Source organism: Nycticebus coucang, chromosome 8 (genome assembly GCF_027406575.1).
Source record: "Nycticebus coucang isolate mNycCou1 chromosome 8, mNycCou1.pri, whole genome shotgun sequence".
NCBI lineage: Eukaryota > Metazoa > Chordata > Mammalia > Primates > Lorisidae > Nycticebus > Nycticebus coucang.
Window position 1 is genome coordinate 98,446,587 of NC_069787.1, and position 26,857 is coordinate 98,473,443.

Sequence of the window (26,857 nt, forward strand, 5' to 3'; positions counted from 1 at the left end):
ATCTTTCACTCCAATACTCTTGTGCTGTACAGATAAGGAAATGGAGCCTCAATGACACAGGCAAACCATCTCCTATCATGGAGAAACTAGCATTTGGGGGCTCCAAACACCTGTACATGCTCTCATTTTACCTTCAGAATTCCAAAGCAAGCATTATAATAACTTCACAGGTAAGAAAACCCAGGCTCAAGCATGATTAAGGAACTTACTCAGAATTCAGGCCTAACTCCAAAATTCATGAATTTCCCACTAAATGCTATTTCTGATATTTCCTAACATTATTAAGAAAGACAGTATGCACACGTTTAAAAGGTTTTTCTGTACACTATACCGTCAAGTAATTACTTCCTTACTCCCAAAACATTTCACTAAAAAATAGACATTATCTAACTTTTAGGTCTTTGTTCATCACCATCATTAGCAACTCACAATAACCTTACCCACTCCATTATCTCTGACCTGTTTAGTAAAAATCAGCAACAGTGTTAAATAAGGCAAAATTCTAACATGTCTTCCTATTTTAAGTAGTTTATCTTATTCTTACTGTTCAGAGCAAGGTTCTTAATCTGGAGTCCTAGGGTCCAGAAAGGAAATTTAGGGGCTGTAAATTTAGATAAGAAAATGATTTTGTATCTATTTTTATTAACCTCTAACTGAAATTCATAATTCCCTTTAAATATGAGCATAGGCAACAAATCTCAATAACATTAGTAATAACTATAAACTTATCGCAAACAATGTACAGAAACTTTCATATCATATTAGATACAGTGCAGATATAGGTAAATAATTTCCTTTTTAATCCTATGCATTTTATTTTATATATTTAAAACCATTACTCTGAAAAGGCCTCACTACCTAAGATGTACATGAACACCAAAAAGCTTGAGAATCCCTGATTTTGAAAAACAAAGTTGTTAATCTGCTGAGAATTTGAAAGAAAACAGAAAAAAAAAAGCTCCAGTGCCAGGTAATATAATTCCCTACTCTTCGAATAAGTTTGGTTTTTAAACACATGAATCAAGTCTCCATTCAACAAATATTCACAGCTGACCCTTAAACAATGCAGAGTTAGGGGCACTGACTACCCCACCTCCCCACCCCCGCAGCACAGCTGAAGAAACACAACTTCTGACTTACTGAAATTTAACTACTACTAATAGTCTAGTGTTGATTGGAAGCCTTACAGATAACATAAACAGTCCATTAACACATATTCTGGATATCATATTGTTATATACTATATTCTTACAATAAAATAAGCTAGAGAAAAAAATGTTGCTAAGAAAATCATAAGAAAAAATATATTTAGTATTCATGAACTATTTGTGAAGTAGTAGATCATCCTAAGGTCCCGTCATCCTCATCATCTTCGCGCTGAGCAGGCTGAGGGGGAGAAAGCTGGCCTTGCGGTCTCAAGGGTGGCAGAGGCAGAGCTGCCTGCAAGTGGAACCAAGCAGTTCAAACCCACGTTGTTGAAATGTCGACTGTACAGCTCTATTATGTAGCCAACTACAAAGACAAAACACTACCCCTTTGCCTCAAACTATTTAAGTAGGAAAGGGGACAAAAGCAAGCAACTAGAATGAAAAACTAGGATGTCTTAAGTACTAAGGGAAAAAGACAAAAGAAATAGATTCTCTCATTCTCAAAACAAAGCTGCTATGAGTAAAGCGAGGAGCTTTTCTGACACTTCATTGCTGCTATAGCAAGGAGTGCAAGGGGGTACTGGAAGCCCTGTACCACCCAGCCCAGGGTGGGACAAAGGGAGACAGAAGTATCGATAGAGGGCAGCTGGGCAGTGACTGAACACTGTTGCCTGGCCAGGGGAAAGTAGTTTATGGGTCCTGATTTAACCCTCTGTAGAGCTGGTAAATCCTTCCTATCCTAGACATGTTTTTGGAAGGGGAAGTTGAATGACAAAAAGAAAATTACACAAGAAAGTTTTAAAATCTTCTTTATACAGTATAGATAGGGAAAATGCACAAAGAGGTAATTATGGAGCCACATTTCAAAATAAAATGACAACCAATTAATTGTACATCCAAAATACACTGTTTCTGCCTGTAACAACACATTATGTATAGCATAGTATTTGTTTTATAGTATCTGACTAAGAAAGTGGAAAGTGAGTTATCTCTTTCTCTAGAAAACCTAATTTACAGGCTCAGCACCTGTAGCTCAAGTGGCTAAGACACCAGCCACATACACCAGAGCTAGCAGGCTCGAATCCAGCTCAGGCCTGCCAAACAACAATGCAACTACAAGCAAAAAATGGCCGGGTGTTGTGGCAGGTGCCTGTAGTCCCAGCTACTTGTGAGGGTGAGGCTAGAGAATCACTTGAGCCCAGGAGTTGGAGGTTGCTGTGAGCTGTGATGCCACAGCACTCTACCCAGGGTGACACCTTGAGGCTCTGTCTCAAAAAAAAATAAATCATAAAAATAAATAAATAAATAAAATCTAATTTACAAAACAAGATGTTTAAGGTAATTTGCTCAAAGCTTTTTAATTCCACAGTATTTATTATATCAACGAAATGATAACCAGGTAAAAGATAAAACCTCCCAGGCAAAGATCACTACCCTTAGAAACATCTATTTGGTATCTTTACCTTTAGAACTGTCTTACAGGATTTGCCTACACAATTAGAAACCAACATGTTCAAAATGCTTTCTTGACCAGCCTTTTAGCAACTCTCCTCCGTCTACTACTGAGCACCTCCTTTGTTCCGGGCTAGGGTGGGGGTAGTAGGTAGAAGGACACCGTACAAAGTTCAGTCCTGCCCTAAAGGGTTTTACAGTTAAGGATAGAACCGCTAGTGGAATTTTTGAAATTCAAGGATTTTAAAAATTAGCTGAACAGAAGGAAGAGTTAATCAAGGATCAAAATAACTGCAAACAGTTTCACCCAATCAAGCAAGGCATGAATTTCATCTTGAAGAACAGACAGAACCTTTGGAAAAGTATTAAAGTGTAGGAGACACCCCCAGTAGGGTAAGCAGCATGCAAAGGGCACCAAGGCAGGCCTGAGGCTGCCTCGGCCCTGTAGGATGGACCTGCGCGTGCCTATAAAGTGACAGGAGGGAGCAGGCTGCTGGGTAGAGGGAAACAAGGAGTTGCATAATATACAAAAGGTTCCAAACAGGAAAGACCACCTCAGGAGTGCTATATTGTTTTATCTGTCAAATGACATCCACACAATTAAAGGATAGTGCCAGAGGCAGACCTGCAAGGAGGTGCTACATTAACCCAGGGATGCAAGGCTGGGGCTTGGAGCAGAGAATCAGCCATCAGCAACAGGGAGTAAATTCTGAACCTAGGAGACCTTTCAAAGTAGAAAATTAAGAAAATCAAAGATGACTCCAAATTATAGCATATGAAAAGCAATACCACTGATAATTCTAAAATAATAGTTGAGAACTATAGTTTGGGGGTGGGAGAAGTGTCACAGACTGATGCACCCCACTGTGACCACATGGACACCGGGGTTAAGTAAGCCATCCAGGTAAAGAAGTCTGGGAAACAGCTGCAAACCAGGCTAAGAGAGGTTGAGTTGTAGATTTACAAGTTAACCAGCACAGCACAGGTAGCCTACAATATATACATACATACATACAAGGAGAAATGAACAGAAAACGAAAAAGAGGAAGCCACAAAAGGGGGGTTGATTAATACTGAGCATCTACATGCCAGCACTATAGGCATCACTTTGGGTGTATTAGAGAAGACTGGGGAGGCAGGAAACGCAGAAAGCTTCCTCTCACAAAAAGAAGTGCACCATTAACAAAGCCAAACATGAAAGGAAGTTCAAAGAGAATGAAGACTGAGAAAAGGGCACTGTACTTGCCAAGCAAAGGTCACTGGCAACCTCTGAGAGAGATTTCCAGTTGTGTGGTGGAAGCAGAGGCTGAGATTTGAGGGGTTGAGAAGGGTGGATACAAACTGAACACAGAGAAAGAGAAGGGTATATTCAGATTACCTCCTTTGTTCATTATAGTAGTAGGAAACACTGACTAATAAACCTCAAAGTCAAAGGTTACAGCCTACATATTATGCAAGGTACTAGAGTTAAAGGAAAATGACAGACACATTTTAGTTTTTGTAGGGTTAATTTCTATGACCAGCAAACTGAATTTAGCTATAACAAATGAAAATTATCGACTGGAACACATTCCATCTACTTTACAATTGAAAAGCTAATGTATGTCAAAGTTGAATGCCAAAGAGACTAATAACAAAAATGCAAATAAATTTTTATGCAATTAAAAAATTACAAACTTTTATACTACCTCCCAAATCTTAAACCACACTTTTATGGCCAGGCACCAGTAGCACAGTGGTTATAGGTCCAGCCACTCCACCAAGGGTGGTGGGTTCGAACCAGCCCAGGCCAGCTAAACAACAATGACAACTGCAACAAAAAATAGCTGGGCGTTGTGGCGGGCACCTGTAGTCCCAGCTACTTGGGAGGCTGAGGCAAGAGAATCGCTTAAGCCCAAGAACTGGAGGTTGCCACTGTGACAACTACAGCACTCTACTGAAGGTGACATAGTGAAACTCTGTCTCGAAACAAACAAAAAAACCCACACTTTTATAAATACAAGCATCTGGAAGATTAATCACAATCATTTAGAAACCTGCTATAGGAATTGTAGTACTATACAATTTGATTATAATGTTGGCAAACACACTCACTGCTTCAATGGGAAGTATTTTTTCCATTTGTCTCCAGTGATAATCCTTAAGGTGGAGATAGTACAACCCATTCATAAAACTTGCCAAGTTATAATTCATGCATTATTTATACTCAAAACGATGAAAGTACTCATTCTTCAATCCTTTGCCTGAGCAAGACTAAGCTCTTCTACAAAACGACAATAAGCAAACCTAGAACGGGCAGAACAATGTGACATTTTGAGCATTACTTTGTGCTTTGTTGGCTGAGTTGTTCAAAACTGACCAGGGGCAAGCTCTCCACTAAATTAACTTCTTTATCCACTACTGTTTCAGAATTTCATAGTACCAAACATAATGCAAAAACTATGCCAAAGAGATAAAAGAATTTCAGACAACAGGTTCCTTATGGATTCTTAAATTCATATAAAATGTTAATAGACATTTACTGTATTTACTAAGCCATTAACTCTGGATGCAAAGCAAACCTCACTTGTTACCGGTATGACCTGATACCATTTAACCATGCATCAAAAAGAGCAGTTTGCTATCAAGGACTTATAATGATTTTCAGCAAAAGGTTGAAAAATAAAATATAAAAGTACATGAATTTTTTCATATTCTAGGAATAAATATGAAAGAAATGAAATACTGATACTACCTTTACTTTTGCCAAAATGGTCTCATCATTTTGTTACTATTAAATAATAGTTAATTAGTAGCGCTAATTACTTCAAGATTATTTATAAAAGATCTTTTTTTTTCTTTCCTTCCTTTTTTTTTTTTTTTAGAAAGAGACAAGGTCTCACTCTCTCACGCAGGCCAGAGTACGCTGGGACAATCATAGCTCACCACAGCCTCCAAGTCTTGGGCTCAAGCGATCTTCCTACCTCAGCGGGGACTACACCCACAACCAGCTAATGTTTTTTAGTTTCTGTAGAGACTGGGTTTGATATGTTGCCTAGGTTGGTCTCAAACTCCTGGCCTTAAGCAATCCTTTGGCCTCAGACTCCCAGAGTGCTGAGGTTACAGACAGGAGTTACCACACCCAGGCTAAAGGATCTTTTCCTTTAAATAAACTGCCTTGAGGTCAGGGAAGAAGAGTGCACAAGTGCCAGGCATCACGGGTTATAATACTTCCATCCCACATCATTTGAAATATTCCTATTTTAAATGTCAGGAAATGGAGACCTAAAGAATGAAACTCTGGGCTCAGCGCCTGTGGCTTAAGCGGCTAAGGTGCCAGACACATACACCTGAGCTGGCGGGTTTGAATCCAGCCTGGCCTGCCAAACAACAATGACGGCTGCAACCAAAAATAGCCAGGTGTTGTGGCAGGCACCTGTAGTCCCAGCTACTTGGGAGGCGGAGGCAGAATCGCTTGAGTCCAGGAGTTGGAGGTTGCTGTGAGCTATGATGGCATAGCACTTACCCAGGGCAACAGCTTGAGGGTCTGTCTCAAAAAAGAAAAGAAAAGAAAGAAACTCTGTCTCAAACAGAAAGAAAGAAATACATCAGACTGGTAACAATCTTTGTAAAAAGCTCTGGGGAACAACATACATCTAGTGTGCCTTATAAACTGTACAGCTAATTTACAACATTCTTTTTTCTTTTTTTTTTTTTTTTTTTTTGAGACAGACTCTCCCTCAGCAATCTAAAATTCCTGGGTTCAAGTGATCCTCTTGCCTCAGCCTCTGCAGTAGCTGGGACTACAGGCGAAGGACAGCATGCCTGGCTAATTTTTCTGTTTTTAGTAGAGATGCGGTCTCACTCTTGCTCAGACTAGTCTCAAACTCCTGAGCTCCAGGGATCCTCCCAGCGTTCTACAATACAGATGGGAGCCACCACAACCATCCTTATAAAATTCTTTATTCCCACATCGACTGTCAAAATCCCTGACAGGAGTGAGTCCTGGGCTCTCTCAAGGCTGGATTCTTAAGGACAGACAGGCCCTCAATGTGTGAGGGAGTGAATGAATAAAGATATAACCAGCATAAACCTTCATAGAGCAGACAGAAATTATGAAACGGGAAGATCCCAAAACTGAGAGCATACATAAAGCAACCCATTTCAACCAAAGCCGCTTAAAAAGCCAAAATCATCTTTGAGTCATATACAAAGTCACAGACCTCCACTACAGTTGAATTTTTAAACATTGAAATATCTACTGAGAACATGGTGTCTCACAGTATGTTCATTTGAATTTCCCCAATTAAAACCACAGGAACAAGTATTGGTGAGGTTGTGGAGAAACTGGAGCCCTCATATATTGCCGGTGGAGATGTGAAATGGTAGACCTGAGCTGAAAAACATTTTAACGGTTTTATAAAAAATTAAACAGAGTTACCATATGACTCTGCAATGCTACCCCTACATATGCACCCAAGAGAAATGAAAACATACACCCACACACAAACTTGCAGGGGACATTATTGATAACCAATGCGTGGAAAAACAACCCAAATATGCACCGACTGATGAATAGATAAATAAAATGTCATATATTGGCCGGGCATGGTGGCTCATGCCTGTAATTCTAGCACTCTGGGAGGCTGAGGCGGGTGGATTGCTTGAGCTCACAAGTTCAAGACCAGCCTGAGCAAAAGCGAGACCCCCATCTCTACTATAAATAGAAAAAACTGAGGTAAGAGGATTGCTTGAGCCCAAGTTGGAGGTTGTTGTGAGCTATGATGCTACAGCACTCTACCCAGGGTGACAGCTTGAGACTCTGTCTCAAAAAAAAAAGTCATATATCCACACAACAGAGTATTTCCTGACAATAAAAAGAAATACTGATACATGCTACAACACAGATAAACCTCAAAAACTTCATACAAAATTAGCCAGTCACAAAAAGCACATTACATGGTATCAATTATACAAAATGTCCAGCATAGGCAAATTTAAAGACAGAAAATAGATTAGTGTTGCCTAGGGCTGACATAGCAGGAAGAGGAGAAATAGGGAATAACTGCTAATGGGTACAGGCTTCTTCTCTGGATAATGAAAATGTTTTAAAATTAGATTATGATGATGGTTTCACAACTCTGTAAATACACTGAAAACTACTGAACTGTATGCATTAAGTAGGTAAACTTTCTTCCTCTTGGGCAGCACCTGTGGCTCAGTCGGTAAGGCGCCAGCCCCATATACGGTTCAAACCCGGCCCCGGCTGAACTGCAACCAAAAAATAGCCGGGCGTTGTGGCGGGCGCCTGTAGTCACAGCTACTTGGGAGGCTGAGGCAAGAGAATCGCTTAAGCCCAGGAGTTGGAGGTTGCTGTGAGCTGTGTGATGCCATGGCACTCTACCGAGGGCCATAAACTGAGACTCTGTCTCTACAAAAAAAAAAAAAAACTTTCTTCCTCTTATTTTTAAAATAGAGCTATTTCTAAAATAATATTTTTCATTTTCTCCCTCGGATGGCAAGGTCTCCAGCGGGGAAGACTTATTTGAAAAATAATATACAGAAGAACCTCCACAGTTGACCACCCCCCTACACTGACCACCTCCTTAAGTTGGACTAATTTTCATAGACCAGACATGCACCACATGTACTTACCAGTACAATATGCCTTGTTCCTTATGTTGACCACCTCCTATTTTGACCAGTTTGTTGTAGTCCCTTGGGTGGTCAACTTACAGAGGTTCTACTATAGTTCTTTTTCTTTGATTTAGCATATTATCTGGCACTCTACTTTTAGCAGTAAAAGAAACAAAACTATGGGGCTTTCTAACACAATCATTAATAAATAAAAGAACAAAGAAAAATTATTGTAACTTTGAGCTCACACTACTACCCTGTTTCCTCGAAAATAAGACAGTGTCTTAATTTCAGGTGTGCTCCCAAAGATGCGCTAGGTCTTATTTTCAGGGGACGTCTTATCTGTCCTGTAAGTAGGTCTTATTTTCGGAGGATGTCTTATTTTCAGGGAAACAGGGTATCTCCAAAGCAGGAGCAATTTGCTTGCTGCCAGCTTAGTGCAACAGACACCACTACACCCCCTGTGTAAGACCATCACAACCACCTTTGACATCTCAGTGGAAACCTGCAGGGACTGCCTCAGGTCTAAGACATGTTAATGTAGCTGAGGTCCGCATTAGCAAATGCCCAACTTCCAAAGCATACACAATTCAACCTTCCCCAAGTGGTGGTACCAACATACATCTCACTAGCAATGAATACAGCTCCTGGGCTTCACATACTCACTTCTGATGTTGCAATCCAGCAAGTGCGTAATGGCGTCTCGATGTGTTTTAATCTGCATCTTCCCCATTAAAATTGAGGCTATGTTTACTGACCAGTGGATTTCCTTTTTTGGTTTTTTTTTTTGTTTGTTTGTTTGTTTGTAGAGACAGAGTCTCACTGTACCGCCCTCAGGTAGAGTGCTGTGGCGTCACACGGCTCACAGCAACCTCTAACTCTTGGGCTTACGCGATTCTCCTGCCTCAGCCTCCCGAGCAGCTGGGACTACAGGCGCGCGCCACAACGCCCGGCTATTTTTTTTTGTTGTTGCAGTTTGGCCGGGGCTGGTTTGAACCCGCCACCCTCGGCATATGGGACCGGCGCCCTACTCACTGAGCCACAGGTGCCGCCCAGGATTTCCTTTTTTGAGAAGTGCCTTCTCGTGTCATTTTTCTACTGGACTGTCTTGATTTGAAGGAGCTTATTAATGCATGTGATTAAAATTTATTCTTCTACTCTGTGGCTTTTCATTCTTTCTTGATAATGGTTTTAATTTTAATCTATCAATCTTTTCCTTTACGACTAGTGATTTTTGCCTCTTGTTTAAGGAATTCTTCCATACTCTGAGGTCACAAAGATCTTCTCTTATATCATCATCTAAAAGTTTTCTAGTTTTGCTTTTCACATTCAGTTCTTTCACATTGAAAATTTCTATTTTAAGTCACATTGGAAAAATCCAATTTCATTTTTATTTTTCCATTTGGAAAACTAATTTGGGGGAATTAGATCTGACCCCAGTACCTAGACTTGTAACTGCCGAGCAAAATAGTAAACTAATGACAGCCTCCTTTTGTTGAAGACCTACTATGTTGAGTACTATATATACATAATACAACTATGTTATAATTCTGCAAAGTACATTATTACTATTCCCATGTTACAGACAAAGAAACTGAGTCTAAGAAACATGTCTAGATACCGCTCTAATCTAAGACCCATGTTCTTTCTATTATACTATACTACTTTATGTAAGAATTTGAGCTCTAGATAAAAAAGGAAATATTGTCATTTTAAGGGTATTGTAGTCACTTTACTCTCTAGGTCCACTTATGTAGTGATGTTTATTTTATTTTCCTAGCTCATTTATTCATTCAACAGATACTTCTTGAGCGCCTATTATTACCTGCCAGGTACTATTCCAGGCTCTAGGTATGAAGTAGTGAGGAAAATGAAAACCCAACCCTCCTAGGGGCATAGTCTATCCTGATCATAAGTTGTCTCCTAAATCTATTTCACGTGACTCGATCTTACACATTTTTTTTAAGTGATTGTACTGATTTTATTACCTTTACTAAGCCATTTCATTTTCCTCATACTCAATGCAAAGAAATAAAACATAATCTGAAGAAAAATATGTCCTTATAATTATTCACAATAAAAAGAATCTGCTTCATTCTGCAGGGGTGGGCAAACTGTACAGTAGGGAACACTTAATGGCTCAAGTGGATCAATGCACCATTTTGATTCTGACCCACTGAATAGAATCTCATTCCTATCTGGTGACTGTAACTCCATGGGAGCTGTGATAGACTAAACCATTTTTGTGATATCCTCAGATCTCACTAAATAAGAAAAGACCCTATACAAGAAAATATAACAATCAATCTGTCTATAAATTATATTTTTAAGCTCTTTCTTTAGTATAAGGTGGAAAAGAGGGCCCTTTCTGGAGCACATGGATGGAAGTATTACTATGATCTAAAGACTGTTGGATTGATATTATGTTGCTATAATGAACATAAGGTACACATTGAAACCACTGTCAGATTAAGAAACTTCCACAACTTGTCTCAATTCTTCAAATAATGGAGCAAGTTCCTTTTCTAGGCTGACAATTAGTCCTGTATTGGCATTGCTGCTGGCTATGAAACTTACCACCAGAGGTAACCGCTTAAATTGAACCACCTGGTAGGTGTTATAGTAACAGATGATACTTTTATTTTTTGAAAGTCCAAGTTTGCTTCCTTGGTCTGTTGCAAGGGCAAAAGTAGATAAGAAACCAGGTCTCAAAGCATGTTCTGGAGCATTATCATTGGCTACTTTAATAACAGGTAATCCATCTCTATCAGACACAACAATAGCATGGAGTCCTTCAACACTTGGTAACTTTTTATACAGGAATCGCTTTAGGTCATCTGCCATGATGAACCCCTTTCTCCCACAGGATCAATCTCCACGCCTGGATTTCTGTCTGCCCGCTTCTCTCTGCTGTCACTTCAGGGACAGCTTCAAAGACTGGGGCTTCAGCAAGCCACTGTCACATGACTCTTGACCTAGTCAGAGCTCCAGGAAGCGATTGAGACTCCGACGCCGCATGATTACATTTTTTTTTTTTTTTTTTTAAGACAGAGCCTCACCACTCTTTCACCTGGGCTAAAGTGTGGTGGCATCACCTTAGCTCACTGCAACCTCAAATTCCTGGGCTCAAGCAATTCTCCGGGATACCTCACAAGTAGCTGTGACTATAGGAACACAGTATCACGCTCAGCTAATTTTCCTATTTTTTTGTAGAGACTGGATCTCCCTTTTGCTCAGGCTGGTTTTGAACTCCAGGAGTTCAAGCAATCCTCCTGCCTAGGCCTCCCAGAGTGCTAGGATTACAGGCATGAGCCATCATGCCTGGACAATCTTACACACTTCATAAAGGAAATGTTCCTCAAATAGCAGAGTGACAGGACTTTATACGTAGCAAGACCGAACTTACAGAGTTACCTGGAAAAATATCAGAATTCATCTGGAATGAACCTCATGAAATAAAGCATCCCTATGCCTCTTCCCTTCTTCTGCAGCTAATACCTTCATTTTTCAAAATAACTTTAACAATATTTCAAAAGTAATTACCTTAACAAAATGAGCATGACTTCTAAACATCCATGTACATCTTGTGCTCCTTCTAAACCCTTGCCTTTCTCTCCTTTCAAGGATGCTTTTCACTATGTTGCGAGTAGAAATAAACTGCTTCTTCATTTCTTTACAAATTGGAGGGGGGAGGTTTCATTTTGTTTTGAGACAGAGTCTCACTTTGTCACCTTTTGTAGAATGCTATGGCATCATAGCTCACAGCAACCCCAAACTCTTGGGCTCAAGCGGCCCTCTTGCCTCAGCCTCCCAAGTAGGTGAGACCACAGGCACCCATCACAATGCCCGGCTATTTTTTAGAGACGAGGTCTCACTCTTGCTCATGCTGGTCTCGAACTCCCGAGCTCAAGCAATCCACCCGCCTCAGCCTCCCAAACTGCTAGGATTACAGGTGTGAGCCACCATACCTGGCCAACAAATTGGAGCTTTATGCATACTTAGAAAATCGAATGCAAGAACTCAGGGAAAAGAAGTTAATTCTGCAGAACAAGGTGACCATGCCAAGAACTTCCTTTATTTTCCCACTATCTACTTGCATCTGCTTTTATCCTTCAGACAAAGGAAAATCCCTTCCCTGTCACTCTAGACCCCATGTCTTGCCCCTATTTACTGCAAAGAACAGAACTTTCAGTTATTTCTTTCTGTTATATATCTACCTCTACCACAGTAGTCTCATAAGTGCATCACACAAACATGTTCTAATGCTGACATCACAGTAAAAAAAGAAAACCTCTCTTGACCCCCTGGTGCCCTCCAAGCACTTCTCCATTTCTCTGCTTCCTCTTCACAATAAGCTATCTCATCTCAGAGGCTGGTCTACATACGCCACTTCCTCACTTCCTTCCCAATCTAGCTACACTGACCCTCGTCTTGCCCAGGTCTGCTGCCCAGGTATTATAGACTGTAGCTATCCCCCTCCACATCTTAGTCTAAAACTAGTTCATAAAGGTTTTTTCTAATCACTTGCTTGAGCACATCCCCATCTTATTCTCTAACATATCACTAAAAGGTCCTGCCTACCACTTATCACAATTACTAGATTTATTTCCTTACTTGTTTATCATTTCCCTACTTACTACAACACAAGTTCCTATCTTTTTTGAACAGTGTAAGTAGCATCAATACATATTTGTAGAATGAGTGACAGAAAAAACAAATTGAGGATGGAGAAAGAAGAGAGAAGGAGAACCAAAGAAAACAGAACCCATCTGCATTTGCAATCTATACCTAGATTTCCACTCAGTTTTTTGTTTGTTTGGTTTGGTTTTTTTGGAGACACAGTCTCATTATGACATCACAGCTCACAGCAACCTCAAACTCTTGGGCTTAAGAGATTCTCTTGCCTCAGCCTCCCAAGTAGCTGGGACTACAGGCGCTCATGTTGTTGTAATTGTCATTGCTGTTTGGTGGTCCCGGGCCGGGTTCGAACCCGCCAGGTCCGGTGTATGTGGCTGGTGCCCTAGCTGCTGAGCTACAGGCGCCGAGCCTCCACCCAGAGTTTTATAATACAGATTTTTCCATACTATAAGTACAGACTCTCCATTGTCTAGGTTGAGCCAAAGAGTAATATATAATAATATATAACAATCTATTCATAAAGTACAGCTTTAGCAGCAGTCTGTTATATTTTATGCTCAGTACATTTCTATTGAAAGATCAAATTCAGCTACTGCTTTTCTACAATTAGCCTTGGGAGTGACATCTGCACACCTAAATCTGCCAATATAAATTGGAGAAAATTTTGCTTAAAACCTAATGCCAAGAGGGAGAAAAGATAACACAAAATGCAAGTATTATATGTCTAGACTCATTAGAAAATGTCCCTAAAGGTTAGGCATGATGCGCACCAGCTCTTTGGGAAGCCAAGGCAGGAGGACCGCTTTAAGTCAGGAGTTCAAGACCAGCCTGGGCAACATAGCAAGACACAATTAATTAATTAATTAATTTCTCTACAGAAAATTAAAAAAAAAAATTAGTTGGGTGTGGTGGCATACACATGTAGTCCCAGATACTTGGAAGACTAAGGAAAAAGGATTGCTTGAGCTCAGGAGTTCAAGGCTCTAGTAGGCTATGGTCTGGCCTCTTCATCACTCCAGCCTGGGCAGCAGAGGAAGATTTTTTTTTTTTTTTTGAGACAGAGTCTCACTTTGTCACCAGTGCTATGGAATCATAGCTCACAGCAACCTCAAACTCTTAGGCTCAAGTGATTCTCTTGCCCCAGCCTCCCAAGTAGCTGGGACTACAGGCGCCCACCACAACGCCCAGCTATTTTTAGAGACGAGGTCTCACTCTTGCTTAGGCTGGTCTCAAACCTGTGAACTCAAGCAATCCACCTACTACCTTGGCCTCCTGGAGTGCTGGGATTACAGGCATGAGGCACTGCTTCCAGCAGAAGATCTTGTTTCTTAAAAAAAAAGAGAGAGGGAGGGAGACTGGGGAGGGAGGGAGGGAGGCAGGAGAAAGAAGAAAATGTCTCTAGAAAAGCAAAATGTTAAAGCTGAGTGGGGGGTAAATGGGTGGATATATCATATTATTATCTCTACTTCTGTGTATATTCAAATTTGTCCCTAATAAAAAGTTAAGTAAGTAAAAGTAAATGCCTCTGAGAAGTCAAAAGAGGATAGATATCTGTGGGTCACAGATATATCCCTGGCTCAAGTGTACTCTGTTGCCATGTGGAGATTTAATTTAAATCAGTTGGTCGTTCCTAACAGTGTCTTTATAAAACATCAGGGCTCTTGGGGGGAGCATCTGAGGACATAAGCAAGGAACTGCCCTCTCTCCTGCTCTGTGTCACAGCCTGCCAGCCCCAGACTTCTACCAGCCCAACACCTTTCTATGGGAGTTTCCAATAACAACAGCTCAAAGATGGCAACTTCAGGAGAATAAAATCATTTAAAAGGGGAAGGAGTTGGAGGATGCTGTGAGCTGTGATGGCACGGCACTCTACCCAGGGTGACAGCTTGAGGCTCTGTCTTAAAAAAAAAAAAAAAAACGTTCTTTGCTTAAATTCAAAGAACATTTCCCTAGAATTCTGGTAAGAAAAGGAAGGGGGAGAAGGAGGGAAGGAAGGCGAGGGATTGGTGTGCTCCCACCAAATGGGCACAATGCAAGGGCACACACACGCCTCCTATGCAGGACACAACCACCACAGGGACCTTACCTAACACAGGCAAACATTAGAACCGAATCGTTTGCACCCTCATATTAATCTCAAATTTTTAAAAAAAGGATTCTGATGAGGCAGTATTTCTTCAAATTCAGGGAGGAATTCACATAAGACAAAATGCAAATACACCAGAGGCCAGTATCCCCACCCAATAAAGTTCCTTCTCTCAAGGATTCCTCACTGTATTCCAGGACTTCTTATAGTATTAAATAATATGTTATGGGTAGTCAGTGATTAAAAGATAAAAATAAAGCCCTCCTTTACTAGGTGATAAAAGGACAGCAGAAACTAAGCTACTCTGGCAGGTATTTGATTTTTGCTACAGAAATTGCCTAGTCTATGAGAAAACAAATATAACAGAAGTTTATTTCCAGTTTGGATTAAAAAAAAAAATTTTTAAATCTCATTAGGAAATTAAAGAACTGCTTCTAGCTACAATTTTAAGAAATTGATTAAATCCTTACAAGTTAATCCAGGAACATAATGAGATGATTATGATCAGAATATAAAAGATCTCTTCATTTATATTAACAAGTAGCACAAGGATCATAAATAAAAATAATTTGCATTAACAGAAGGCTAAACTAATTTGATGAATGAAATAAGCTGGTACTGAAAAATAAATTGTTTAATTCATCAAAAACGTGAACAATGGGCAGCACCTGTGGCTCCAGGAATAGGGTGCCGGCCCCATATACCAGGGGTGACGGGTTCAAGCCCGGCCCCAGCCAAACTGCAAAAAAAACCCCAAAACATGAACAATTACTTTCTAGAAATACTTTTTAACATTAAAAGCCCTTATAATTTAAATTTCTATAGAAAGAAGGAAGGATGTAAATTTCACCAGAAAAAAAATTATGGTAAAATTCTAAATCTTATAAATGTAATCACTGACATTTTTTTCTTTTCAGGTTGTGGGTGGTATTTTTAATCTATCAATAACAGGAACATATCCATAAACAATCAAACTGAATCCCTAGGCTAATATTCACTGGGGCAAGGAAGTGGAGAAAAGGGCAGAGAAATCAAAGGTACCCCAATTGCTGTCATTTTCACTATTTTCTCCCTATATCTTGAGAGACTAAAGATTTTGCCATCCAGAATGAATAAGCAAAATGCAGTAGTGATATACAACGGGATATTATTCAGCCTTTAAAAAAGGAGATTTTGACATGTGCTACCATGTGGATAAACTTTGAGGCATTATGCTAAGTGAAATAAACTAGTCACAAAAAGACAAACGTGTGAAATCAATTTTATAGAGACAGAAAGTAGAATGATGGTTACAGGGACTAGGAGGAATGGGGGGGTGGGGAGTTATTAATAGGTACGGTATTTTGGTTTTTGAGATGAAAAGAGTTATGGTGGTGGTGCTGACTGCACATTACGAACATATTTAATAACACTAAATTGTACTCTTAAAATGGTTAGGATGATAAATTTTAATTTGCCACAAAAAAATGGAAAAAATAAAATATTGCCATTCTAACAAAGCCTACTAATGATAAAAGATCATGTCACAAATCATGATGAGCACTAGACATTGACCATAGTCAGCAATCAGGTATATTTAGATTTTGGTGTTCTTCATAAAGTGAGAAAAGACGACTGGGTAAGGTGGCTCATGCCTATTATTCTAGCACTCTGGTAGGCCAAGGTGGGAGCATCACTTGAGGTCAGGATTTCAACACCAACCTGAGTAAGAAGGAGACCCCATCTCTACAAAAAAATAGAAAAATTAGCCGGGTATGGAGGCACTCACCTGTAGTCCCAGCTACTTGAGAAGGTAAGGCAAGAAGATTACTTGAGCCCAGGAGTTTGAGGATGCAGTGAGCTATGATGACGCCACTACACCCTAACCAAGGCAACAGCCCAACACTCTGTCTCAAAAATAAATTAATAAATAAAATGAGATAAGAAAGACAGGGACAAAGGGAGAAACACAACCTTTAACTGACAACAGGGCTCTAAGTCTCTGATCAGATTAGAAGAGGCCAATATGATCCTTTAGGTGACAGAGATCTAATCTGAGACACAAGTGGGCCTGAACACAGATTTGCTGAGCTCTTAACCACACCAAGAGATCACAGCCACAGTGAAGATGTTTCCTGTCATGTTCCCTTTCTAGAGGCTGAGTTCAGTTTTGTGGTTTAACACATGGACGTAACTAGGCTAACATGGGGTTTAATTCTCAGCTTTCTTATGTTTCGGTCATGATCCACTATCTTGCCCCATACTATTAGTTGGTGTCACTTCCCAAACTACTCAGTTTAATTTGTCCTACATCTAAATTTATCTCAACACAAATTAAATAAATACCACCTGTGCTGGAGAGTGTATGTTGGTACTTAGACAGACATCTACCCTTCTAGACTAGAGCTGGGGAACCTGTGGCCTTTGGCCTTCTAAGTCCCTAAGTATAGCCTTTGACTGAACCCAAATTTCACAGAACAAATCCTCTTATTTGTATTACTATGCTTTTGTTTGTCTTTTATATTTTATTTTATTTTTAAATACCAAAGAATAAAATAAGTCTCAGGACAGGGCAGCGCCTGTGGCTCAAAGGAGTAGGGCACAGGCCCCATATGCTGGAGGTGGCGGGTTCAAAAACTGCAAAAAAAAATTTTTTTTTAAAGTCTCAAAGAAATAATCCCTCCAGATTGATCGGCACAATTAGAACATTAGTAAGCCGTAAGGACTAAATTTACAGTTGCTACACTATGATTTAGATCTAACTTCCCTCACTTGACTTGCGCCACTACCTCACAAGGCTGGTTGGTGAGCGTTTATGGTGGTTGAGTACACCAGTCTGTTAAGAGCTTTTGACAATTGTGTTTCTGTTTGAAGTAGAACTTGTGAATGGTTGAACACTTCAACAGTATTTTTTAATTCTGTCTGTTTAACAGACCATCATGTCAAAAAGAACACTGAAGAAAGAAAACAGATTTTTAATGAGGACTGGATATGACAATATTATCTTGTTTCTGCTAAAGATGATCTGCTTGCTCTGTGAAACTGCAATATCAACATTAAAGAAATAAAATGCTCATCAGCATTGTAACACTCCTGAGGACCACAAATATTTTAAATTAAAAGAAGTGTTAAAGATTGTACTCCACAAATTAAAAGACAAAAGCAAAAACAAAGACAATTCTTTCAAGCAGCAGTAAGACCTGCAATAATACCACTGAAACAACATACAAAGTATTTTACATATTCCAGAAAAAAGGGAAGCCATTCACTGATGTAGAAAGTGTGAAAGAATACATGTTGAAGTTGTAGGATGCATAGACCCTGACAAAATTTCTAAGTACAAACAATTGCCTCTTTCAAGGAGAGCCGTAATGGATAGGCAGCCGTAATTAAATTAGCCATCAACCTAAAGAGCAACTTCATGAAATACTTCAAAAGGAAAATATATATTATTCAATTGCTTTGGATGAATCAACTGATGCTAACTCACTGCAGGTTTTATATTTCATTCAGGTCCTAACAGAAGAATTTCTCTGTCACAAAGGGTTACTCTCTTTGGATACTTTTATGAACAAAGAGAATAGATATCTTCAACAATTTTGAAGATAAATGTCATGAAGTTGAACTGAATTCAGTAGATTTAGTAAGCGTATGTACAGATGGTTCACCTTCCATGACAGGAAAACATGAAGGGTTTATTTCACAGATTTAGTATTACTGGATCCAGTCTGGATGTAGTGGTTCATAACTATAATCTGAGCACTCTGGGAGGCCAAGGCAGGAAGATCATTTGAGATCAGGAGTTCAGACCACCATAAGCAAGAGTGAAATCCTATGTCCATTAAAAATAAAAAGCTTAGGTTTGTCACCTGTAGCTCAACGGCTAGAGCGCCAACCACATACACAGGAGCTGGCGCGTTGGAACTCAGCCCAAGCCTGCAAAACAGCAATGACAACTACAAAAAAAATAAATAAATAAAATAGCCGGGCAGGTGGCTGTAGTCCCAACTACTTAGGAGGCTGAGGCAGGATGAATGTTTGAGCCCAGGAGTTTGAGGTTGCATTGAGCTATGATGATGCCAACGCACTTTAATCAGGACAACAGAGCAACAGTCTGCCTCAAAACAAACAAAAAACAAACAAAAAAAGTATTACCAGATCCAGATGCTCTAATTTCTTATATCTTGTATCAGCAAAACCTCTATGCTAAAGCTACTATTTTAAGTGACACTTTGCAACAAGTTGTAAGTATTGTTTACAGGAATGCAGTACAGCGTCATGGTCATGAGTTTCATAACATGAAACTAAAGTTGAAAGATGAGGTACTCAGTGTGAATTTGCCATGTCATTCTAAAGTGTGTTGGCTAATGCAGGGACAGGTGTTAGCCAAAATTTTATCTCTACGAGAACAGATGGTTAAGTTTTATGAAGAACAGAATCAGCAATATGAATCAGTAAAAGAAGATTTCTATAGGAATGCAGCATTTCTGTGTGCTATCATGTCAAATCAAAACAACTTAAGTATTTCTTTGCAAGGTAAAACTAAGTCTATATATGACATGTGGCAAAAAAATCCAAGCATTTTGAAAAAAGCCATTTTTTTCAAAACTCTTCTTCTTCAAAAGGAAATTTAGAGTGGACATGTTCTCTAGTTAGCAAAGGTCACTAATGAGCAGAACATATGCCAATCATTTGCAGAATACAAAGCTATTATTAGAAGGGTGCAGTGGCTCATGCCTGTAATCCTAGCACTCTGGGAGGCCACAGCAAGAGGATCATTTGAGCTCAAGAGTTTCTCTAATAAAAATATAAAAATTAGCTTGGCATCATGGTGTGTGCTACAATGACACCCCTGCACTCTACCCAGGGTGATAGGGACATAAGCATCGAAGCATATTTCAATACTGTGATGGAAATATTTCTAAAATAATTTTTTACTTCTATATCTTCTTAAAACAGAGACTCTTGGACACACTTTAACTTTTCCTTAATAACTATGGCCTCTCTAAAGAACGGCCAAGGTGTGATGCTAGACTATACTAACTACTGCCTCCTCTTATACAGCCCTAAAAATACTCAATAGTTAGAAACTATACATCAGTTTGCGTGCAAGAATTTCATAACAATTATTGCCAGCATTTGGCAATAATCTCACTTGCTCTCAAGGTTGAGCTATGGTTTGAAGAGCTAAGATTGCCCCCAAATGGATGGATGGATAGGTGATGTATATATAGTCCCTTAGAAAAAGTTATACCGTCAAATGTAATTGATCACTTTTGAGAAAGTATAAATTTTATATTAAAGAAAAATTAATTTTCTGTAATATATTAACATTATAAACATGAAAAAGCAATTATTGCTATGATAATGCTTATATATCAAACATCTTAAAAGCATAATTAAAAAAGTAATAAGCTTTAATAAAAGGGTACTTCATGTCTTCTAAAACCTGCTACCCCACCAAAATTCTCCAATAAGATAACATGAACTAAATTTTTTGGTCCCTCTCCTCCATTCTAACAGTCAGGCTAATTTTAAAAATTAACAATAAAAGTATTTTATATTAGAAAGGAAAGATTTTGAAAGCACACAAAACCATAAATCAAAGTAGCAAATGACTTACATAGGAGCACTCAGAATAACTCTCCTTCAGCAAATGAAAAGCAAATAAGGGAGTCCCACAGATAAAGTAAAGTAATAAAGATCAGGAGCCCTTTTAGGATATACTATAACTCTTGCCAGGCTGTAGGTTCATAACCACAAGCTAACAGAGCTTACCCTCTCTCCCCGTGATCTGACAACTGCTCACTCCGGTTCCAGGTGTGTTCCAGGTGTGGCAAGGTCTACAGTTCTAGATACAACTGCCCAGAGATCTCCACACTGGTTCTTTGCTGCTTCTACTACTCTCAAAAAGGAAGAGTTGGCAGGGACCTCGCCAAAGTAAAATCATAGCTTTTTTTTTTCTTTCTTTCTTTTTCACTCTATTGCCCAGGTTAGAGCATTGTGGTATCAGCCTAGTTTACTTTACAGTAACCTCAAACTCCTGGGCTCAAGTGATCCTCCTGCATCAGCCTTCCAAAGTAGCTGTGACTGAAGGGATCCACCACATCTGGCTAATTTTTTCTATTTTTTGTGGAGATGGTGTCTCGCTCTTATTCAGGCTGGTCTTGAACTCCCTTAGCTTAGGAAATCCTTTTGCCTCAGTCCCCCAGAGTGGTAGGATTAATAGACATGAGCCACTGTGCCTAGTCCTAAATAATAGCTTTACTAGGAGGCAGAACTAAAGATTAAGGTAAGGAAATTTAAAAGGAAAAATCCAGCATTACTATAGGCCTATTATCCATTAAAATCTGAAATATGAGTATTTTAGCTTATTAAAAATTCTTACACTAATAATACAACATATGAATAAGTATTTACAGATCACTAACTCCCTGGCCTTTACTCACACAAAAATTATTTCAAAGATGTTAGCCCATTCCCATAGTCTCAGTCAAATTACCTTCCACAGTAGACATTTGATACCTTCTTGACAGCACTTCAACACAAAAATGATCCCAAATATATGCAAATAGGGAACTGACTAAATAAATTATGGCACATCCATGTAATAAATAAACTACAAAGTAACCACTAAAAGATTAAGATAGATCTATATGTACTTGGATGTATTCAAGATGGTTTAAGTGAAAAGAGCAAAGTGTAGGCTTGGCACCTGTAGCTCAGTGAAGAGGGCGCCAGTCACATATACCAAGGCTGGGGGGTTCGAGCCCTGCTGAGGAACAATGACAAATACAACCAAAAAATAGCCGGGCATTGTGACAGACGCCTGTAGTCCCAGCTACTTGGGAGGCTGAGAAAGGAGAATCACGTAAGCCAGGAGTTGGAAGTTGCTGTGACGCCACAGCACTCTACCAAGGCGACAACAGAGCAAGACCCTGTTTTAGGGGAAAAAAAAAAGAAAGAAAGAAAAGAGCAAAGTGTAAAACAATGTATATTTAAAGAAGGGTTTTAAGGCTTGGCACTAGTAGCTCAATGATTATGGTACCAGGCACATACACAGAAGCTGGCAGGTTCGAACCTGGCCCGGGCCTGCTAAACAACAAGACAACTACAGCAGCAACAACAGCAACAAATAGCCGGGTGTGTGGTGGGCGCCTGTAGTCCCAGCTACTTTTTTATCTTGGGAGGCTGAGGCAAGAGAATCACTTAAGCCCAAGAGTCTGAGATTGCGGTGAGCTGTGATGCCATGGCACTCTACCTAGGGCCACATAGTGAGACTCTGTCAACAAAAAAAAAAAAGGGTTTTAGAGCCACGAGCCCGCTAGGAGCGTGCCGCCCGCTCCGTCCCTGAGCCAGGTCCCGGGTCCCCGCGTCCTCCGATCCGCCGTCATGGCCAGTGAGGAGCTGGCACGCAAGCTGCAGCTCGAGCAGGCCGAGGAGGACGGTCCGCAGCCGGCTTCCCCTGGAGCCCGGGCGTCCACGGCCAGCGCTGATGCCGAGCTGAGCGCCCAGCCGAGCCGGAGACTGGACATCAACGAGGGCGCGGCGCCGCCCGGCCACTGCCAGGTCTTCCACCCCTATTCCGAGTTCCGGAGTTCAGCCGCCGCCTCATCAAGCATCTGGAGAGCATGTTCAAACTGTATGACGCTGGGCGAGACCGCTTCACTGACCTGATGGAGCTGAAGCTGATGATGGAGAAACTGGGGGGCCCCCAGAGCCACTTGGGCCTTAAGAGCATGATCAAGGAGGTGGATGAGGACTTTGATGGCAAGCCCAGTTTCCGGAAGTTCCTACTCATTTTCCACAAGGCTGCAGCCGGGGAACTACAGGAGGACAGTGGCCTGATGGCGCTGGCAAACCTCTCCGAGATTGACGTCACCCTGGAGGGCCTCAGAGGTGCCAAGGACTTCTTTGAAGCCAAGGCCCAAGCCCTGTCATGTGCCAGTAAGTTTGAAGCAGAGTTAAAAGCTGAGCAAGACCAGGGGAACTGGGAGGAAGAGGAGAGGATTCTTCGCCAGGCGGCCTTCAAGGAGCTCAAGGCCACCTTCAATGCATAGTCCACCACCCTTTCTCTCTGTCCACAGCTGTGCCTTGAAGATGCCCTGGTACACATGACTGGGCATCTTCTCCTTCCCACCGTCCCCTCCCTGAGCCAGCAGCCACACTCACTTCCCAGTGCCACCCCTCATTCCTCCTGGTGTCCCATGGTCTGGGTGGGCCAGGTGCCCACCTGCCTCCCTTTCCTGACTCTGCTCCTTTGCCCTTCTCTGTAGCCAGCGCTTGCTGCTTCTCGTCCCTTTATCATTCCACACCAAAAGTAGTCTGTGTTAATTTGCGCAGATCTGTCTGTTGTGGTCCTTGGAGGAAGTGTTACCTGCTTTCCTAGGTAATTCTCTGCAGCCTTCCTCTGTTTCCTCTCCAGATTCCCTATTCTCACCCTTGGTTTCAGGTTCTGCCAGCTGCTTTTGTATCTTCTGCCCATGGGTGATGGGCCCACTGCCTGTCCCCTCCCTCCCAACAGGCTGAACAGCATTCAGCTGAGGTGAGGAAGCATCGAGGCAAAACAGGAGTTCTACCCCTTCCTGGCTCCTGGCTCCTGATCCCCAGAGTCCCCCAGGCTTGTCCGCTCCATCGCCCTCCATCCATATCTTTCCATTTCAGCCTTTTTCCCCACTCTTAAGTGTTTTCTACTTACCTGTAAGAATGAAAGCATAATTAGAATGCTAATGAGCAGGATTCCTGTGACTGACTATACAGATTATACTAGAATGGACCCCAACATTCCCAGTTGACAAATCTAGGGCCTTTCAAACTCAACAGTCATGACCGTCCTCATTAGCCAATTTCCAACATCTGCTCCAAGGCATAGAGGTGAAACTGTCCCCTCCCTGGTACAGATTTTTATATACCTTGTGAGTTCTTGGGATTGCTCACAAATGCCAGGATTTGTTGTATTTTTAAAAAATATTTCCTATTGTCATATTTATTACTTCTCTTTTGTAACTGCTGTCTTTACAATAAAGAAAACACCTGCCTTTCTACCTTATACCTGTATCTTTTTAAATAAACTAGGCAGTGAACTTGGCCATCCTCCCCCCAAAAAAAAGGTTTTTAAAATGTGGGTGGGGGCTGAGCATCTATACAGGAGACTGAGGCCATGAGACAGAGACCAAACTGGGCAACACCGGCTAATCTTTGTCTTTACAAAAATAAAAATTAATTAGCTAAGCACGGTGGTATACACCTATAGTCTTAGCAACTAGACAGGCTGAGACAGGAAGATCATTTGAATCCAGGAGTTTGAGGTTGCAGTGAGCTATGATGATACCACTGTACTCTAGGCAGAGTGAGACCTGTCTCAAAAAAACAAAACAAAAAAAAGAATTTTTCTGGAAAAATACAAAACAAACAGAATAATGGTGTTCTACTAAATGGAATGAGGAACTGGAGGTTTCAGTAAAAAACCCAGTTACACTCATTTACATATTAAAAAAATATTTTCCTATATACATGTATCCCTATTTAAATTTTTTAAGTACTTAAGTCTTTAGTTATAATAAAAATAAAGTAACAGAAGAAAAGTAATACCTATTAAAAGCAATCTTATCTTTCTTGACATTTCTAAACTCTTTGCAGAACAATTTGAATTCAGTAACAATGGTGGAGGGATTGGGAATATGGACAGGTCCTTTCTTACCCTCTTCCTTTAAAACCACAGGAAACTTTCAATTTCTTGCCATAATGCTAAAAAAAATTCCACTTGCTTCTCAAAGATGCAAAATCCCTGAAATGTTTAGGCTCCACTGTAACCAAAGTTCCAAAGATTCAACTATACTCGTAATTATGAAATGCTAACCATATTTTTATGAATAAAGTTTTGCATAATGTTATTTTGTTTCTAAACTAACAAGTTTAGAATTACTGAAGAGTCCAAATTACCAAAACTCACCTTTGCCAAAAATCAATAGAAAACTAAAGGTTTTTCCCCATAGTTTCAACATTTCCAAAACTTCTCCATTCCAAGCACAATTGGAGGGGCCGAGAGACAGACATGGTAGACAAAGCTTAAGCCTGTACAATCCTCTTTCACCTGTAGATGCACCCCTGAATACATCTACAGTAAGAACACTGATGCAGTTAACAGTGGCGGGAGTGGGTGGCACCTGTGGTTCAGTGGGCAGAGCACTGGCCCCATATACCACGGGTGGCGGGTTCAAACCCGGCCCCAGCTAAACTGCAACAAAAAAATAACCAAGCATTTTGGTGGGCGCCTGTAGTCTCAGCTATTCGGGAGGCTGAGGCAAGAGAATTGCCTAAGCCCAGGAGTTGAAGGTTGCTGTGAGCTCTACCACAGAGCACTTTACCCACAGCACTCTCACAGAGCACTTTGCCCACAGCACTCTACCAAGGGCGATAAAGTGAGACTCTGTCTCTCTTTTAAAAAAAAAAAAAAAAGTGGTGGGAGGCAAATGGATCCACTGGATTTGACTCTGAAGCACAATCTGCAGCTCATATACCTGTGAATACTAGCAAGCTTTCATCAGCCACAGTAGGGCAAAGGAAGTAGAGTTGCCCCACCCTACACCCACATAGAATCAGACTGCTGATTGCCTCTTTGTAATTACTATCACAAAAAATAAAGCAAATGACTGGAACTAATGCCCTTTAATTTGATTTTTACTAATGGAAATGAACTTGCCAACAATCTAAAGATGCACAGTTATCTTGGGAAAAGTAATGCCATAAGTTAGTATGATTTAAAAAATGAAGTTGAGTAAAGAAATTCTGCCATCATAAAACATTAATCAAAATAGATACTTCAAGCAGCAAAATATGACAAAACACTGACTTCTCATTTTTTAAAAAAATCTGAAATTTGGAAGTAAACCATAACACTACAAAAAGCCTCCAGTGTTAGATAAAAAAAAATATACTTAGACCACTTACAAGTTGGTTGTTCATTCATATCTCCATTTGACATACATGTATTTGCCAGACACTGTTCTCAATACCAGGGATGCCATGGCGATCAAGACAGACACAGTTGGGCCGGGCACTGTGGCTCACACCTGGGAGGCTGAGGCAGGTGGATTGCCTGAGCTCACAGGTTCTAGACCAGCCTGAGCCAGAGCGAGACCCCATCTCTAAAAAATAGCCAAGTGTTGTGGTGGGCATCTGTAGTCCCAGCTACTTGGGAGGCTGGAGCAAGAGAATCACTTGAGCCCAAGAGTTGGAGGTTGCTGTGAGCTATGACGCCACAGCACTCTATCCAGGGTAACCAAGTGAGACTCTGTCTCAAAAAAAAAAAAAAAAAAGTCCCTACCTTCATGGAGTTTACAACAGTAAACACAAGGAACAATACATTAGCGTATTGTCTATTTCTCCCACAAAGAATAAGGAAAAACATACATGGCTTGGTGCCTGTAGCTCAAGCAGCTAAGGCACCAGCCACATACACGGGAGCTGGCAGGTTTGAGCCCAGCCAGGGCCTGCCAAACAATAATGACAACTACAACCAAAAAATAGCCAGGTGTTGTGGTGGGTACCTGTAGTCCCAGCTACTCAGGAGGCTTAGGCAAGAGAATCACTTAAGCCCAAGAGTCTGAGGTTGCTGTGAGCTGTGACACCACCGCACTCTACAGAGGGCGACATAGTGAGACTCTGTCTCAAAAAAAAAGAAAAAGAAAAGAAAAACAACCTTGAAGTAGGTACACAGATTTTAATATTCTCTACAGTGTGACTTTAAAGCATTTTACAATAAATTAAAATTTTAAATGAGCTAAAAATAAGAATGTTTCATATAGTGATAAGTGCCACTAAGAAACCCAAAAAGTGGTAAGAAAGGAGTGCCAGAAGAATAAGGATTGTTAGGGAAGGCTTCGCCATTGAACTGAATCCTCCAGGATGAAAAGGAACAAACTCATGAAGGTGTAAC

General features: G+C 40.6%; 2 protein-coding genes and 1 pseudogene across 9 annotated transcripts in view; 1 reads left to right on the plus strand and 2 right to left on the minus strand.

Moving 5' to 3' along the window:
- SFMBT1 (Scm like with four mbt domains 1) overlaps positions 1-26,857 on the minus strand; it is a 154,044-nt gene that overhangs the window by 108,800 nt on the left and 18,387 nt on the right. The gene's annotated exons all lie outside the window — the stretch shown is intronic.
- On the minus strand, positions 10,191-11,231 carry LOC128592761 (ragulator complex protein LAMTOR3-like). The gene has a single exon (XM_053600875.1). It carries the CDS (start codon positions 11,058-11,060, stop codon positions 10,686-10,688), a length of 375 nt encoding a protein of 124 aa, XP_053456850.1. The 5' UTR covers positions 11,061-11,231; the 3' UTR covers positions 10,191-10,685.
- LOC128592762 (EF-hand domain-containing protein D1-like) lies at positions 22,297-22,979 on the plus strand (annotated as a pseudogene).